We start from the raw sequence: 19,522 nt of genomic DNA on the forward strand, positions 1-19,522 counted from the left end.
CCCCAGGAACAATGGTTCATTGGTCTCTTCTCCATCTATGATTGCTATCTCTCCATGAAGCATAGAAGTTCCCAACTGGAGTGGTTTTGAAAGGCTGTGGAGGGAGCCAATGTGTTCATTATTTATGATTCTTAGCCCAAGTCACAAAGAATTCATTCCCTTATGGTACCTTTTATCAAAGACAAACTCTAGGTTTACTTTCTTGTCTTCTTTGTGTAACCAAAAGGAGAAACAAGAGCCAACGGAAATTTACATGATGCTGCCACTGCTTCTCTCCAAATACCTATCGTGTTCTGAGTATTATGCAAATGTTACTAAATCTAATCTGTGGATCAGGTGAGGTAGTGTCTGAGTGGATTTCCAACAAAGGAAATTTGGGCTCGGGAGGATCAGCAACTTCCTCAGGGTCCCATGACTAGGAAGCGTGGAGCCAGGATTCAACCACCAGGCTCCCCGTCTCTCGGCCTGTGTTTATTTTACTAGCCCATTTATAACACGTGTTTCTCATCATAGCAATTATTGTTTTAAAAAAATAAACTCTAGTCATTGAAATGTAGCTGGCTCTGCTATGGTGAAATTTGTGAAAACAGAGCTGACCCCAGTAACGAGCAAATCAACTCCCCAGCTGTTTCTAAATGTAATTGGTTCCATCATCTGGATGCCCCAGTTAATTCTTCCTTGAGACATGTATTTGCTATTGATAGCCATAGGTTAAGGATTTTTTTTTAAGCCTAAGATGAATGTTTTGATATTCCTTAGAAGGGAGATCAATTTCCTGATCTGTTTAGTTTGTTTGTTTTAATCCCCAACAGCCTGAAACTTTTCCTCTCTCCTAAATATAGTCCTTGAATTTTCAAAAGATCTTTTCAAAATGTACTTAACAGGATGGAAATAAAGCATGGAGATTTTTACATGACACACATGAAAGACATCTGTGCCAGGGCCATAGAAATGATTCAATTTTCTCATCACATCGAACCCTAGAATTCTGAGCCAATGTGACTATCCTGTTAAAAAAAAGCTTTCCTGTCATTAAATATTATAAAACCATGGTGCAAAAAAAAAAAAAAAAAAAAATCAGTTCTACAGCAAACCTGTAGAAGGAAAGGGCACTTGAACATGGCACATTAAGTTCCAGAGATGCCCTTGCAGTTTGTGTAAGCCTGGTGGACATCACAGGAACACTGACCAGCTGCCTGCAGCAGTGCTGGGCCTCCGGGTTGCTTACAGACATTCACAAACACCAAGATTCATGAAACAGCAACACAAGAATCTTTTAAAGCAGACACATTAGATGAAGAGACAGCAATAAAGCATTAGAAGAAGAAAAACCAAGGAAAGAGTGACATGTAATCTATGGAACCTGAGAATACTCACTCCATGTCATTTGAGGGGTCGAATGAGAGCCAATATGAAATATCTTTATTTTGGGGGACACCAGGTCCAGTTAAGGCAGGGGACTCATACTGAAAATAGGAGCACTAGGATAACAGGCATGCTGGAGACTGAGAACCCCACTCTCCCATGGGGCCTCCAGCAGTAGACCACCAGGCCTCCTCCCTCTGTGCAGAAGAGGGGAAGCTCTTTCTGTGGCGAATCTGCCCAGTCACAAAGTAAAGATTGAAGACACTGATCCTGGAGTGTTTCCAATTTCTGAGTCCAGTCAGATCACCCTACAGTAAAGGTCACCAAACTCCACCCACATGCTCAGAGCTTCCAAATGACTTAGTAGTCCAGAACTTTTAAAATGAGTCAATTCCCAATGCCAGCCAAGATGGAGTAGCCTTTATCTCCCACGATGACAGCTGGAGTCACTGGACACATTACAAATGCAGTTACCCAGGGATTCTGGTAAAAGTAAATAGTAGGGAAATTGGAAAGGGAACTAGAGACTTAAAGAATAACAATGATGGTGGGAGTTAGTCAGTCTCTCCTTTTTTTCCTTTCTTTGTACCAGGGATTGAACCTAGGGGTGCTTAACCACCAAATCACACCCCCAGCCCTTTTTTGAAACAATATTTTTTTAGTTGTAAATGAACACAATACCTTTATTTTATTTATTTATTTTTATGTGGTGCTGAGGATCAAACCCAGTGCCTCACACATGCTAGGCAAGTGCTCTACCACGGAGCCACAACCCCAGCCCCCACCTCTGCCCTTTTTTATATTTTATTTACACATAGGGTCTTGCTGAGTTGCTTAGGCCCTCACTAAATTGCTGAGACTGGCTTTGAACTCATGATCCTCCTGCCTCATCCTCCAGAGCTGCTGGGATTACAGGCGTGCGCCACTATGCCAGGCTCTCTCCCTTCTCCTTTCTCTCCCTACCTCTGACCACAAGGACAGGCCAAATCAGAGCAGTGTGCAGCAAATGCACCAAGAAAAGCCCACATTCTGGCCAAAACAAAGGGAAAGGGGATCCTTTGAGCTGAAGAGAGCAGAGGAGAGCCTGGTCTTTCTCTCACTCTTCACCCAGAGGACAGCCATGTGGATTTGTGTGATGAGCAGGAAGCTGAAACTGAGGGAGTCCCATCATTCTGGCCAGATATCCACAGACACTGGCCCCTGGGAGCCAAAGGATATAGGGAAATCCCATTGCGGAAAAGAAAGAGAAACCCCTTAATTCTGCATATGAAACAACACAAATCCTGGGCTACTGCCAAGCCCTGCAAGTATAGAACACACAGAGAGAAATACAGCAAAGTTTTGAGACTAATAAAGACATTAACCATGGCTCGTCAGCATGCGGTGATGAATGAGTCACAGACTGATCTTTGGTGCCCTTGAGGGGCAGACCTAAATAACACAGCAAATACTTTGAAACTGAACTGACAACAGAACTGCCTCCCATGGAAGGTGAGTTGGAACCTGCAGTCTAAACCTACCCAAGTTCATTGCTGACTGAACCATACAAATAAACAAAAAGTCAACATGCTCCAGAGGATTTTAAAGGGCCCAGATTCTCACAGGATAATACTATAAAGTTCAAGATCCAGTCTAAAATCACTCAACAAGACAATCAGGAAAAGCTGAAAAATTCTCAAGGGAGAATAATAATAAACAGATGCCAACTCTGAAATGACCCAGCTGTTGGAATGATCAGAGTTTAAAGTCACTATTTTACCCATCATCCACAAGGTAAAGGTGAACACTCTTGAAATTGAATCATGCAAAGATAGGAGTCATTGGCAGAGAAACAGATTATTTTTAATGGAAATTATATAACTTAAAAAATGCAGTATCTGAAATTTTAAAATTCACTGAATGAGTTCATCAGCAGAATTGAGATAATGGAGTCATTGAATCAGAAGAGAAATAAAAATCATCCAACCTGAAGAACAGAGAGAAAAATATTTTTTTAAAATATTGAACACAATTGCAGGGATCTGTGGGAAAATGCCCAAAGATCTAATGTTCACTTCCTCAGAACCCCTGAGGGAGAGGAGAAAGTAATTCATGCAGTGAAACCTAAGCAGGATAAACTCAAAAAGAAGCATGCCCAGACACATTATAATCAAAATGCTAAAAATCAATATAAAGAAAAATACTGAGCAGAGTGCAGTGGGGCACGCCTATAATCCCAGCAGCTTGGAAGGCTGAGGCAGGAGGATCACGAGTTCAAAGCCAGCATCAGCAACAGGGAGGTACTAAGCAACTCAGTGAGACCTTGTCTCTAAATAAAATACAAAATAGGGCTGGGGATGTGGCTTAGTGGTTGAGTGCCCCTGAGTTCAATCCTGAGTACCAAAAAGAAAAAGAAAGAAAAATATTGAAAGCAGAAGAAAAAAAATTATTGAAAACAGAAAGGAAAAAACTACATAATAACATTTAGGGGAACAGTGACAGATTTCTCATCAGAATCCATGGGGGTTAGATGATAGCACAGCCATATCTTCAAGTGCTGAAAGAAAAGACCAGACAACCAAGAATTTCCAAATCTGGCAAAAATATCCTTCAAGAGTGAAGATGTAGAAATATTACTCAGCCATAAAGAAGAATGAAATTATAGCATTTGCCAGTAAATGGATGGAACTGAAGAATAGGCTAAGTGAAATAAGCCAGTCCCCAAAAACCAAAAGCAAGATTTTCTCTCTGATATGTAGATACTAACTTACAACAAGAGAGGGGAAGATTAGAAGTTCACTGGGCTAGGCAAAGGGAATGAAGGGGAGAGAGGATGAGAATAGAAAAAAACAGTAGAATGAATCAGACATACCTTTCCTATCCTTATACATGAATACACGACCAATGTAACTCCACATCATATACAACCACAATAACGGGATCCTAATTGGAACAAGTTACACTTATTCTATGCATGTGTAATATGTCAAAATACACTCTACTGTCATGCATATCTAGAAAGAACAAATTTTTTAAAAATAAAAATCTTAATAAAAAAGAGTGAAGATGTAGTAAATGAGTCAACAGTTAAGAATTGCTGGACACTTGAGAAAAATCTCCAAAATGAAAGATAAAAGCAAAACAAAAATAGGGCTGGGTTTGTGGCTCAGTGGTAGAGCACTTGCCTAGCATGTGTGAGGCACTGGGTTTGATTCTCAGCACCACATATAAATAAATAAAATAAAGGTCCATTAATAACTAAAAAAATGTTTTTAAAAACAACAAAAATAGATAAAAGGAAACACTATGTAGTGAAAGACTTCCATAACTTCTCAGTAATATCCTTAGATACATAAGAGATGATAATGAATTATGAAACAAGAACATAGTACTATAAAAAATTCAGAGGACAATAATGAGGTCTTGAGAAAACTGTATTAGAAGGATGGGAAGATAGAGTTGAGGAAATTTTCCCAAAAATCAAAGCAAAGAGCAAAACGGATGGGAAATAGAATAGGAAAAGAAGAATTCGAAGACGAGATCAGAAGATTCAATATCTGAAAATCAGAAATTCCAGAAAGGGAGAATGGAGAAAAAACAAAACAGAGAAGGAATTATTCCTTTAAAAAAAATGCAATATTCTCAGAATGAAAGGATGTAAATTTACTGACTAGTGAGCAGCCTGAAGGCCCGACCTAGTGAGTGAAAATAGACCCACATCGAGGTACATCATTGTGCTTCTTAACACCGAAAGTGAGAAGAGCCCACAAACTTCCCACAAGGAAAAAGGGTTATATACAAAGGATTAGGAATCACATTGCTTTGAACATTAACAATTAACATTGTAAATAACACTGGAAGTTAGAAGACAATAGAATAATTCCTTCAAAATTGTGAATGAAAAATTTCCTAGCCTAGAATTATACTCAGTTAAATTAGCAATCAAGTGTAAAGGTAGAATAAACATAAGTTCTCAGATATGCAAGTCTCAAACAATTTATTTCCCATGTACTCGTCAGAGACGATTGAAGAATACATGATATCTGGATTTTGCTTAAAATATTCCAGAAAAAAAAACGAAAGTAGGAAAAGGAATAGATTAAACAATATTGGCAAAATGTTGATGATTCCTGAAACTGGTGCATAAGAGATCTACTCTCTTTGCTTTTACTTATGTTAGAAACTTTCCTTTATAAACAACATAAAATGAAAATTTTGCCTCTTTCAGGATTTTTTTAAAATTTTTATTTTTTTTAATGTTTACAAACTGCATTTTGATTCGTTGTACACAAATGGGGTACAACTTTTCATTATTATGGTTGTAAACACCACTGAATAAAATTCCTCCTCCTTTAATGTTATTGTTGTTATTATGTCTTATAGAAGTACATTCTGTTTAGAAAAAAAACCTGAATCTGTGGTTGATGTTCAAAATGACAGAAAAATATACTGGCTAAAAAGTGGTATAAGTTGGTCTTTTGTATCTCAAAGAACCCTGAAATACTAAGGAAGGAAAATGATGCTTCTGAATAATAATGTAACTTAAAATAGAGGAATGGATTCCTAATGCAGGTTGAATATCCCTTATTCAAAATCCTTAGGACCAAAAGTGTTTTGAATTTAGGATTTATTTTAAAAAATGCTTTGCATGGTGGCACATGACTATAACCCCAGTATTGTGAGGCAGAGACAGAAGGATCACAAGTTTGAGGCCAACAGGGGCAACTTAGTGATACCCTGTCTCAAGATAAGTATAAAAGGGCTGGGGATATAGCTCCGTGGTAGAGCACCCCTGGGTTCAATCCCCAGAACGAAAGAGTGAATGAATGAATGAATGAATGAATGAATGAATGAATAAATAAATAATTGCATTTATATAATGAGATACCTTGGGAACGGAACCCAAGTATAAACATAGGAATCTTTTCCACTTCATGTACACCTTATCCACATAGCCTGAAGGTAATCTTATGAAATTATTTTTAATGTGCCTGCATTTTGACTGTGATCCAACACATGAGGTCAGGTGTGGAACTTTCCAACTGCAGTGTCAGTCAGCACTGAAAAGCTTTCAGATGGAACATTTCAGATTTTAGAGTTTTGGATTAGGGATGTTCGATCTGGAAGATGTTATTGTCTCAGTGCTGGAACACAACTTAACACATAGATGAAATGATACCTAGTTGATTAATGAATCTTGGAAAACTCTTTCTTCTATTTTCTAGAGGCCGTTTCTCTATAGTGAAAAAATGCATTCACAAAGCCACCCGCAAAGATGTTGCTGTGAAATTCGTGAGCAAAAAAATGAAGAAAAAGGAACAGGCTGCCCACGAGGCTGCCCTGCTTCAGCACCTGCAGCACCCCCAGTACATCACTCTCCACGACACCTACGAGTCCCCCACATCCTACATCCTGATTTTGGAACTGTAAGTACAGGTGTTGTCTTTCTGGGTGCTCCCCAGCCGCTTGAGTTATTTATTGCTCATAATTAATGGAAAAGACAGTCATATTTTACACAGTGTTTTATGGTATGTGACACGCACTCATCCCATCTTATATAAATGTTATTCACATTCTGTGGATTAGAAAATCAAGGATAAGAAAAGGTCTTAAAACTTGCTCTTTAAAACTAGGAAGTGGAGAAACTGGGACTTTGAACTCATACATGTCTTACTCCAGTTTTCTTTTTTCTGTTTTTAGTTTTATTCACATATCTTTTTATTGGTGCTTTATAATTATACATAATAGTGGGATTCGTATTCATAATCATACATGCACACAACATAACAGTATAATGTTGTCAATATCATTCCCCAGTATTTCCCATTTCCTTTTCCTTCTTGCTCCCCTGCTACTCTAATGATCTCCCTTTGATTTTCTTGAGACCCCCCTCACCCCCATACACATCTTTCTTTTGCTCTCTAGCCTCCATATATGAGAGAAATATATAAACCTTGACTTGCTGAGTTTGGCTTGCTTTTTCTTAACATAATGTTCTCATGTTCCATCCATTTTCCTGCAAATGACTTAATTTCATTTTTCTTCATGGCTGAGTGAAACTTGATTTTCTTTATCCATTCACCCATTGACAGACAATTTACAGTTCCATAATTTGCCTATTGTGACTTGTGCTGCTATAAACATGGATATGTATGTATTGCTATAGCATGATGATTTTAATTCTTTACGATTAATACCAAAGAGTGGTATAGGTAGATCATAAGGTGGTTCCATTCCTAGTCTTTTGGGGAACCATCATACTGATTTCTATAGTGGTTATACTCATTTACAATTCCACTAAAAGTGTAAAAGTGTTCCTTTTCCTTACATCCTCTTCAGCATTTATTATTATGTGTATTCTTGATGGTTGCCTTTCTGAGTGAGATGAACCTTCTGCGTAGTTTTGATTGGCATTTCCCTAATTCCTAATAATGTTGAATATTTTTTCATATATTTATTGTACTTCTTTTTTTGAGAAGTGCCTGTTTAATTAATTTGCCCACTTCTTATTATTATTTTGTGGTGGTAAGTTTTTTTTTTTTTTAGTTTTTTACATGTTCTGGATATTTATCCTCTGTCAGAAGAGTAGCTAGCAAAGATTTTCCCCCATTCTGTAGGTTCTCTCTTCACGTTGTTTTTTCCTTTGCTGTGCAGAAGCTTTTTAATTTGATGCCATCCCATTTATTAATTCTTTGTATTATTTACTGAGCTTCAGGAGTCCTGTTGAGGAAGTTGCTGCCTGCACCTATAGCTTGTGGTGTTGACCTATGTTTCCTTCTAGAAGTTGCAAAGTTCTAGTCTAATTCCTAGGTCTTTTGGTCCATTTTGAGTTGAATTTTGTGCAGGGTGAGAAATATGGACTTTGTCTCAGTCTTCTTCATGTGGATAACCAGTTTTCTCAGCACCATTTGTTTAAAAGACTGTCTTTATTCCATGTGTCAAGGATCAGATGAGTTCATTTTATTTTTGATTGACACATAATGGTACATATTTATGGGGTACAATATAATATCCAATCCACGTATTTATTGTGTGAGATCAAATCAGGGTAATTAGCAGATTCATCACCTTAAACATTCATCATTTCTTTGTGGTAAGAACATTCAAATTTCTTTCTAGCTACCATCAACCTACTGTGCAAAAGGAACACCAGAACTTATTTCTCTAACTGAAACTTTGTATACATTTCTCACTCCAATTTTCATTTTCTTTTGATTTCACTTTTGGGGCGGGCAGGAATATAAGAAGAGCTTACTGACAGTGGGCCAGTTGACAGGAGCAAAACTGAAATGAAAGAGAGGAATTCGTACATCAGTCAACTGCCAGGGCATCCCCAGTCTCCTATCCAAGGAATGCCTTATAGGATGCAACTTGACTGTCAAAGATTTCATTCATTCTAGATTTTCTAGAGAATAAAGGTGAAAAGGTATATAGTTTTTGCCCTCAAGGAATTGTAAGTCTAATGATTAACACCAAGAGATAAATGGATGATTTCAATACAGCATGGTGAGTACCAGGAACCTTGCATTATAGAGACCTGTCATGAGAACACAGAAAGGTGTGTGGTTGAACTTGAGGTTCAGGAAAGATTTGTGGAGAGGCAGTGCCTGGACTAAACTGTGTGCTGAATCGTGGTGTGGCTGGGAGTCTCAGAATGGCTGATAGAACTTTTCTCCACCAGGCACAACCAGATTCTGAGATTCTGATTGCTTAGTCCAGGCTGGAATATGGGCATCTCATTCCTCCAAAGCTCTAAGGTTAAACTCATTGGCTAAGACTTCTGGGTTAGTTCTACTGTAAATTTCTCCCTTAATAGCTCCCAGAAGTTCAGGGGGGTGCATTTAACAAGCCCACTGATGCTCCATGCTATTCTTCCCATTCTTTTTTTTTTTTTTTTTTGCATATTAAGAATTCCTGTATTTAATAACATAACAGAGTAATACTACTAATATATAATTGTTTGAAGATTATATAAATTTATTTTTGTACATATTGATTACTGAACAAATGTTCCTTACCAGTTCTAGCCCAAGTGTTGATACAGAAATTTGGAATCCTTCCCTCTACTGGTTCTATTCTTCTCAATACATGACTTCCAAGCTTATGAAGCTTGTGTATATCAAGCCAGTGAAAAAGGAAATAAGAGGAGATGCTCAAACTTTACATCTACCTTGAATAAGAGTTGATAAACTTCAATCCAAAAACTAATCATAGGTTAATACTTAAATACGAGGGTGTGTACCTGCTTTCTAGCCACAACTCTGTACTGTGGATATTCTTCCCATTCTTTCCCTACACCCAATAGGATCAAAGGAAGGCAAATGAGCCCTTCATCATTCTTATGCTCCTGTCTAGGAAATAGACGAGACCAAAGGAAGGGATTGAACTAGAAGAGAGAATGGAAACTTGGCCAGAGAGGATTCGGTTGTAGTTGAAAGTAATTTCTGGTCCTGGATCAAGCTCTTCTGCCTGGCCATTTCCTGCGGATGTGACTCTAACAGCCCAGGCACATTAAAAATTTCAGTTACTTTTTATGATAAAAGGGCACAGAGTATCTGGAAATAGCTACAAGTGCTACCAATCATGCTTAAATGCCCATTGTTTCACTTGATCCTTGCACAATCCTCAAAATGAAATAGGCAGTATTATCTTCAGTGGTAACTGTAACTCCTCCTTTCTGATGGTGTTCTTCCAGGAAGCCAAATGCCCAGGGAGTTTAAATGATACCAGGGGGCAGGGAGCAGATCCAGGATCCAGATACAGGCATGACAGGCTGCACTATAAGGATTCAAAAAGGGATCAAGAATGTCAGGAACAAGCTTTCCTATTTTCCATTTTCCCCAACTAAGAAACTGACAAATAAAAGTGGTTTGCAAAACATATATGGGACTACTGTAGGCACTGGACTGCAATTAATCAGAATATTGCTGATGTCTTTCTTGGTTAAAGTTTTATTTTGCAATCTAACTTCTAAAAGGGGTGTCCAACCTCTTTCCATGTGAAAAATCTTAACAGTCAAAGAAAACAGTATTTCTTAAACAAAGGTTGTATTGTTTCTTTTCTCAAGTTCATCACATTTGTAACTACATTTAGTTCTGAACACTACACTTACTTTGGACTCTAATATACACATGTGTTACAATATTGATCTTCATTTACAAATAAGAGATCTTAGAGTCTTCAAGTTTCGTACATGTTATTTTTCTGTTTCGTCACAAACATTTCCTTTCCCTTTTCCTTCCCACTTTCAGGATGGATGATGGCCGGCTCTTAGACTACCTTATGAATCATGATGAGCTGATGGAGGAAAAAGTAGCTTTCTACATCCGAGACATCATGGAGGCTCTGCAGTACCTTCACAACTGCAGGGTTGCACATTTGGACATAAAGGTAATAAGAAATAGCAACCCTGCCAGTGAAACCGCTGAGTGCAACTTACCAGTCATTACCCTGGAGGAATGCAAAATTGAATTCATTTCATTTACTTAGATTAGAATCATGTGGCTATTAAACAGAAACTAGGTTTTCACACATCTTAGTGCATTATTCATGAATGAATGAGAACACACAAGGACATCTGGGATGAGAGAAGGTAGGAAGCCTCAGCTTCCCAGTATAGCTTTATAGAAGGAAGCCCACAATGTCCCCCTCTCTTTCATGCTGCCCAAAAAGAAGCCTCTGGTGGGTACTGTGGCACATGCCTATAATTCAAGTGGCTCAGGAGCTGAGGCAGGAGGATTGCAAGTTCAAAGCCAGCCTTAGCAACTTTAGCAAGGCTCTGTCACAAAATAAAAAAGAGTTGGGGATGTGGCTCAGTGGTTAAGTGCCCACTGGTTCAATCCCTGGTACAAAATACATAAATAAGTAAAAATAAAAGCCCCTATTCTCCAAAAGAGTAATTTCTTCTTTTCTTGGTTCAATGCCAAAGTAAAGAGGGTGGTTAAGCAGATGTGATATTTGGGGTTGGGGCTATAGTTCAGGCTGAGGCAGGAGGATCCAGGTTCAAAGCCAGCCTCAGCAACTTAGCAGGCCCTAAGCAACTTGAGACCTTGTCTTAAAATAAAAAAATAAAAATTAGACTGGGGATGTGGCTCAGTGGTTAAGCACCCCTGGGTTCAATTTTATGTACCAAAAGAAGCAAAGAAAACAGAGAACTTAACTTGCTTCTCCTCTCCCTACCTTCCTGGATCTCTGCAGCCTGAAAACCTGCTCATTGACCTACGAATTCCAGTGCCTCGGGTGAAGCTCATTGACTTGGAAGATGCTGTCCAGATCTCAGGCCACTTCCACATCCACCACCTGCTGGGGAACCCTGAGTTTGCTGCCCCAGAAGTGATCCAAGGCATCCCGGTCTCCCTGGGCACAGACATCTGGAGCATTGGGGTTCTGACATATGTCATGCTGAGTGGGGTCTCCCCCTTCTTAGATGAGAGCAAAGAGGAGACATGTATCAATGTGTGCAGGGTAGACTTCAGCTTCCCCCATGAATACTTCTGTGGCGTGAGCAATGCTGCCAGAGATTTCATCAACGTAATCCTACAGGAAGACTTTCGGAGGCGACCCACAGCAGCCACTTGCCTGCAGCATCCCTGGCTGCAGCCCCACAATGGTAGCTACTCCAAGATCCCCCTGGACACTTCCCGCCTGGCATGCTTCATAGAACGCCGCAAGCACCAGAATGATGTGCGTCCTGTTCCCAATGTTAAGAGCTACATTGTCAACCGGGTGAACCAGGGGACATAGCCGTCTCCCAGCCCCGGAGGTTTCACATAAAAGTGCCATGTGAACCAAAGCAAGACTGAATGTGTCTGTAAATAATTCTGTTTGTGAATTCACCCCTTGCAGTTCTCTGAATTGAGAGATGTCCTCTTAAATCTCATCAGTGGTTATTCAGGTCAATCATGGGTTATTTGAGCAGCGGTAAAAGTCATCCTAAATCCAGGACTTTCCAGAAGGTCATCCTGAAAAAAATAAAGATGCAAAGAGTTGCAGAGAGCATTAAAAGAAAGGGCAAGGAGAACAAGACTATTAGCAGTTATAAAATTTTAATTGTACATTCCAAAACCAGTGGTTAAGTGGGCAAACCTTAAGCTCAGAATGAGAGTGTTACAGGTTTCTGACTTTGCTGAAAATTTACACAAAAAGATTCTATTTAACAGAGATGTCATATATGTCAACTATTCTGGTTTAGATGACTTAGATATAGTTTCTTAATAGGATACATATACACATACAAAATAGATCACTTCAGGTTTCAGAGTTTTATAATATAGTTATATATGAAATCAATCATAAGTAACTTTAAGTGCTCCAGTTAAGACAGTAATTTATTTAATGAAGCATTACATTGTTTTGACTAAGCACAATTAGATGACAAGTTTTTTAGAGCATTTTATAAATCTTGTATAGAAATCTTTTACCAGAACCTGTGCATTAAGAGAAAGCAATGTTACCCTTCTGCAATCTGTGAATGAGAAGATTTTTTTTCTCTCAATCATGGGTTATTTGATTAAGATAGGTTCTGTATACGAAATACTACCCCTGAATTTACTGGCGGCTCAGAGTTCACCTGGCAGGAAAGCCTGCCAGGAAACAAGCCCAAATCCAGTAAGAGTTGTGGGGTTATTTTTGTCTACAACTGGCTTGAAATAGGTAAACAAATACCACAGGTTCACACAAAAGGGCAAATAGAAACCTTTCCTACAGTTTCAATGAACAAGGTACCAATACTTTCTGATTTCTTCTCCAGCTATAGAATACAATCTTCAGAAAGTTGGCTTGTTTTATTTCTAACCCCTTCAGAAGCTAAGGGGTGCTTACCAAAAGGAGGCAGCCATACAAGCCTTTTAAAGGCCTGGTCCTAAGTCCTTTATGAAGCCATGGAGCAAAGCGTGACACATCACCTGAACAGAGCATTGAGTTTTAACTGAGATTGCAATACCTATCACCACCTAGCCACCATTACTTCTCTGGACTAAAAGGACTAATTGTATTTTGAGGCCAATGCTGCTTTCTGGTGTATAGTCTCCATACAAGATTACTAACTGCCCTTTTTCCCTCTGAGGGGAAAACAATTAAACCTGGGCGTTTCATGGTTTTTGCTTTTGTTAGTTTGGGGGAGGCGGCGTTTTTGTTTCTCGTGTTTGTACATGATCCACTCTTTGTTTTCTGGAATGTGTTTTGAAAATTTCTTTTATGCAAATAACATTCTTAAAAAAATGTAATTCAAGTGTTTGTTCAAATCAGGTTAAATGGCATTGCTTCTCTCCTATGAATGGGATTGAGAAAATTAAAATCATGCCACACCAAAGTGCAAGCAATTAGGTTTGTGGATCAATACAACCACAAATCTAATTAGATGAGAAGGAAATGGTGGAAACTAAGCCTGAACTTTAATCTATAAACACACTTACTCCCAAGTGGAAATGTCGAATTAAAAATACTCAGCGTTCTTTTCCATTCGTTTCAAAGTCAGCTTACTCATCCACACTCCACCTCATACCATTCAAGATTATAGACTTAAAAATTAGTAGAAAGTACAAGCAATAAGGCTAGATAGCACTTAATATTTTGGGGATTAACCAAATATATGGAAACAGACTCTGACTGTCTGGTTTCCTAGTTTTCAAATGGCCCTGGGTCGCCAAGCCTCACCCCTCAGAGCTCTCCAATCCTTCCCAGACTTCACTAAAGCTGTTGTGTACATACAAACAGATCCCATACGATACAATATTTTAAAGTTTAAAATATGTTTACTAAAAGACATTTTAGTAAATATGTCCTCATTATGGGATGTAGCATTAAAGAGGGAAGCCTGGTCCATAGGGATTATCATGGGATAGATTGCAGGCTCTGAGTGTTTCAAATATCCATAAAATGTGGCTTGGTCGGTTCTTTCCACCGTGTATGACCTGAATAAACAGCTTCCTCCCGAGAGTCATTTAGAGTTGTTAGGACAACCTGAGTTTCTGCTGGAGAAGGGAAGGGTCTAGGACTCAGGTGCTCAGACTGCTACCTGCGGGTAATATTGAAATCCTGTGGCAGGGCAGGGCGGGTGGTCAACAGAATTAACATTGTTAGACAAAGCTTTCATATTCACTTTTACATCGGAGCTGGGATAATCCAGATGTGGGCTGCATGGAATCTGTCCCTAAGAACATATATTGGGAAAGACAGGAAAGGAGGGACATAGAAATGAAAAGTAGAGTGACTTTGTTAACTGGAGCCAAAGTACAATCATTAGAATAGAATGAACTTAACAGAGGCCCTAAGAGAAAGGGAGCATATTTTATATAGTTTGATAACTGAAGAAAACTGATAGGGAGGCTCCCTATCTGCAAAGCTCCTGGTTCCTCCCAGCAGAGATAAAATGGTCTTGTTTCAAGAATTCTCTATAGCAACCTGAAAATAAGACAACCCAGAAGATGAGCTGGGAAATATAGTTTAGGTTGCTCTATGGGCAACGGAGGCAGAGGAGGAAGGATCAGGGACCACTCTCTTGTACCTGTTTTGGCAGAGAGATTTATCACTTGGTAGCAGAGGAGAAAGAAGAGAAAATAGTTCATTTCTACTGTAATCATGGTAGTGCTTAGTAGGAGTGAACGTCCAACTGAAAAATGAGAAAAACAAATGTTGGTGAAAGTCACAGGTGTCTTGCTTGGCTTACATCATGCATAGGGTTTAGAGCATTTTGTTTTATGTTGTAGGGGTGGGATGCAGAACGAAGGAAAAGATCAGGGACAACCCATGGTCACTTGTAAGAAGTATAATAATTTCCTACGTCTTTTACATTTGTTTCAAATTAAATAGATTTTTATCCACTTACAGCTGAATGTGGTAAAATTTTTAAGAAAAAAAAATAATTGTAATGTTAGAGGTATCCTTCAGGTCTCTCCCAGCCATAAACAATCTAAGGGGGAGTGAAGGAGGCAGAGGAGAAATCTGGCTTCGCTGCTTTGTGGTCCACAAAGCTTTTATAAATAGTAGTGCCTTTCAGAGGGGGAGGATGGGAGATGAAGAAGTTCATTGCATTTAGATTTACTGATATTGCAGTATTTTTCTTTATTTTTAAAGTATGAAAACACCTGAATATAGGATGAGACCAGGAATTCTTGAGTTTCAACCTCAGCTATTCCAGATTCATCCTTTCTTACAGAAAGCCTTTGTTTTTTTCTGCCCCAAATGTACCCATTGGTAAAATGGGAGTTAGGGGGGAAGGAGAGAGAACATTAATCTCTTACGAATGTTGAAAAAATAAATATAGTTGGGACATCTATAAAAAAAACTTTGATTTTTTTAAAGTGCTACACACTGCCAGTGCTAAGAGTTTTATTGATAGTAACTTTGAACATTCCAGGTTTTCAATATTCATGTCTTTAGATACCATTTACAAAGTTGTGAGATTAAATCCTGTGAATTGCTTTTAATTGGAAGCACTAGGTGCTCTTTGTCTAAATGTGATTTGGTCTTACCTTATCATTTACCTTACCTTACCTTAATCATTTAAGAGCCTGTCTACAGAAAAGGGTTAGGAGAGCTGATGAAGTCTTATGTCCACAAACAGTTTTCTCCAGTATTTCTCATGGGAGACGTGAAGAGTAAGATGCCCTCTAAAGCTACTGTTACCTTCTCAAATTTTATGCTTTGGAAGAATGGACAGAAAAGAACCTAATCAGTCACTTTCCTCACTGGAAGGGCAGAAGTAAGAATAGAATATCTCCCTATGACACAATTCATTTCTTTAGAGTCTCAAAAGAATATATTAGAAAAGGAAAGTTAGTGCATGGGTGTAGAAATGAATTGGACTGTGGGTTCTTGGAGGGAACTTTGGATCTATTTTTCAGGTGGTCAGGTTTTTTCAGGAGTAGCATATTTGTTATTCCCAAGCCTCCGTGGTTTAATTCCCATGAGTAAATCATTACTTTTTTCTTGTTTATGTGGAAGAGCATGGAAATTTAGTTTTGTGAGAATATGAGGGAGCAAATATGATTATAAATGAAATGGTGGTTATTTCTGTGCATTAACTAAAAATTCGTCCCATGCTTTTGATAGAGGAGGAAATACTTTGAACATAAAGGGTCTCTTAGTAGGGCAAAAGTGCAAACTCCCCACGTCCTTATTCTGGGTAGTCCATAAATTGTACTGGCTGAGTTTTGAGGAATGTAGTCTTTATTCCTTTCTCTCCTGGGTAGCATCCCTGTGGAGTTTGGGTTTGGCAATCACACCTTTTGAACTTTCAATGAATTTATTTGTAAAACTGCATCATATTTCTTTCTATTTAAAATATAGGGATCTTTTGAGAAAGAATGGTTAGACCCAGGATAGGCTGAGAAAGACAGAACTAAAATGTGGTCCATCAAGACAAAGGAAGCTACTTGGTTAATATTTATTTTCTAAAAACAATGTCTCACAAATGTTTCATTAATTCTAGAGGGGTAAAAAGGGCTGAGATTTGTCAATAGCACTAGATGTTTTTCATTTGAAATATTATTCACACGGAAAATCCATACAGAGTAGAATATAGAAAATCACAAGGCCATAATTTTAATGAAAGGCATTTCTTCCTTGTTTCATTATATATAAAGGTTAGAGGAGAGGAAACAAAACAATCACTCTAAGACAACATTTCGACTTTAAGGGATGTTTATAGATGATCTGAAATTAATCCTCACAGGGTATTATGTTTTCCCATCAACCTGTTTAAGAAATTCTAAAATGTTGTTGGAGTTATTTAATTTTTATTAAAAAGAGCAAAATAACAGTTTAGTCAGATAACTTATTTCAGATAGTGAGGTTGGCTGAGAATAGGAGGTGTACTGAACAAGTGCAAATAGCAATTGTTGAAATGTCAACTCCTGGGGTTTAATTTAACCAAGTGAATTTGCTAGCCAGGGGATAGCCAGCAACAGGAGTTCCATCAATACCTGAGTTCCATCAAGAACTGAAACCACTTTTTGGAGTATTATGGAGACTGTTACCATGACCTCAAAGACTGTGGCTATGAATTTGAAATGAACAAAGTATACATCTTCTCTTAATAACTTAAGCCATATCTATCATCTCTGTTTTTGATTTTTTTTTTTTACCCTGGTGCTTTTACTTCTGTTTCAGCCAAACTTCAGCCTACTCTATGGGGAAGGTGAGTAACACTCATGGTAAGACAAATATGAAGACTCTTAATCATACACTTGAGAATGAGATCCTATTCAGAGAACAGTGATTAAAATGCAAACTGTTGGAAAATATAGATATATGTACATCTGTACATGTATATAGTGTATAATATGTATGTATATGTTATTGCTCATATGCAGAAATCTATCCATTTGCAGACAGCCCAGGAGGGTCAGTTTTTCTATTGGAAAACCATTTCGGGCCATTCAAAACCATGAGGGCTAATTCGAGAAGACAAATTCTACTCATGTGGGAATTCATTTGCTGTCTTTTGAAGTCCACAAAGCCAAAGGAACAAAGTGTGATACGTAGTGGGACCATCATTCAGTCTGTTCTGTTTCCCTGGAGTCAGATATATCTTTACAGTTGAATTATTATTAGTAGGTTTGCAAACTGCATTGGCACCTTTTGGTTTTGAGTGGCCCCTTCCCCCAAAATCTTTTGAGAATTTGCAGTGGGCTTCTCTGGCCATTCAGATAAAGGGCCTTATCCATAAGTGGACAGGTTTCCCCATAGGGATCATTACACATATACATATAAGTACATACTTCCATCAGGCTTGTAACAATTGATTTTAAATCACTCCACAGTATTGATAAATAGCTCTATATTTTCAAGGTGCAGAAGAATTCCACAGCCTTAATTATTTCAGTGTCTTGCTGGTCTGCCTTAAGTGTATCTTCTGGGTTTTTGGTTGTTTAATTTTTTTTAAATTTTCTGCAGTTGTTCATTTTGTATGCACACAATGTCGTTTTGTAAAGGTAGGTTGTAAATATTTTATTTGTAAGTCAAAATCACTCATGTGTAATGTTGTAAAGTGATGACCTGCTGTCTTGTTATTATTACTACGGTAAATGTTATAAGTTATGGATGAAACTTCAAATGTACATCTCACATGTTATGCATTCCTATAAATATACTATACTAAAGATACTATTTCTGGTGGTCTTTTCCCTCCCTAATTAAAGCCTCTGTTCAAAGAAAATTTTTTCTTTCCCTTTGACAACCTGAAAATATCACAATATTATTTTGCCCAGCTTTTAGAAAGATAATTTTGTGCCCTACAGAAGTATTCTAAGGCATTTGCTATCCCAAAATGCCAAAGCCGCCTCAGGTTACTGTTAATGCCATTCTGGTGTTCCATGTTGTTTAGAAAGTTGGCAAGCCATTTAGGCTGTATCTCTCATGTTTTTTATCCTGGAGTGAACTGCAGGAATCTGGGGGCAGACTTGCAGACATGATCAGTTTTGAAAGCCTGCAGGTGCCACCCAGGTGCAAATGAGGTTGAGTAATATTACATTGTTAACTTGCCAGAGTTTAAGAGATTGGAGTGTTTTGATTAATCTTGCTTTGTCAATAGCAACAAAAATATTTTAACATTTGTCTTCTGTTTCATCAAGTTTTAGTGCATTTATCTGTAATGAGAAATAACTATCAAGAGTATGAGCTCTTTCTTTTTTTGGTACTGGGGATTGAATTTAGGAGTGAGTGCTTTACCACTGAGCCACATCCCACCCTTTTAATTTTTTTTAAATTTTGAGACAGGGTCTCACTATATTGCTTAGAGCCTCCCTAAACTGCTGAGGCTGTCCTCCAACTTGCCATCCTGCTTCAGCCTCCCGAAACCCTGGTGTTACACACCAGCAGGCCGGCAGCATGGGCTTTTTTCCCTGGCTGTTCAGCACAATCTCTTCAGCTCAAATAGACATAAAGAATATAGAAGTGAAATCAGAGTCCGATGAATGAATTAGGATCATAGGTCCTATGGTTTTAAGGATTATTTTCCTTAATCTAAGATAAAGTGTTGACTTCTACATCTAATGGAGGACTTTTCTACTTTAAGGGATTTGTTTGTAAACCAAATAATTGCTTGGGTTTTCAGACTAACTAGCAACATTATCCTCCTGATAAGGCTAATACCGATCAGTGCATCGTCTTTTAACTCTCCTCCCTCCCTTCCTCATCTCGTATACTAACACTTGAGATAACTCAAACGGAAATAAAC

General features: G+C 38.3%; 1 protein-coding gene across 13 annotated transcripts in view; it reads left to right on the plus strand.

The window, feature by feature from the left end:
• Nucleotides 1–18,447, plus strand: part of KALRN (kalirin RhoGEF kinase) — a 647,130-nt gene extending 628,683 nt beyond the window's left edge. For 7 of the 13 annotated variants that reach the window (XM_079156098.1, XM_079156082.1, XM_079156108.1 and 4 more), the window contains 3 exons: nucleotides 6,570–6,770; nucleotides 10,596–10,734; nucleotides 11,542–18,444. In XM_079156098.1, the coding sequence (XP_079012224.1) occupies nucleotides 6,570–6,770; nucleotides 10,596–10,734; nucleotides 11,542–12,087 (886 nt within the window). In that variant the 3' untranslated portion in view covers nucleotides 12,088–18,444. Of the gene's footprint in view, nucleotides 1–6,569; nucleotides 6,771–10,595; nucleotides 10,735–11,541 lie in introns of all 13 variants that reach the window. The other 6 variants (XM_079156104.1, XM_079156093.1, XM_079156099.1 and 3 more) reach the window with 3 other exon arrangements.
• The last annotated feature ends 1,075 nt before the right edge of the window (nucleotides 18,448–19,522 follow it).

The sequence above is a fragment of the Sciurus vulgaris genome, assembly GCF_902686455.1.
Source record: "Sciurus vulgaris genome assembly, chromosome: 10".
NCBI classification, from domain to species: domain Eukaryota; kingdom Metazoa; phylum Chordata; class Mammalia; order Rodentia; family Sciuridae; genus Sciurus; species Sciurus vulgaris.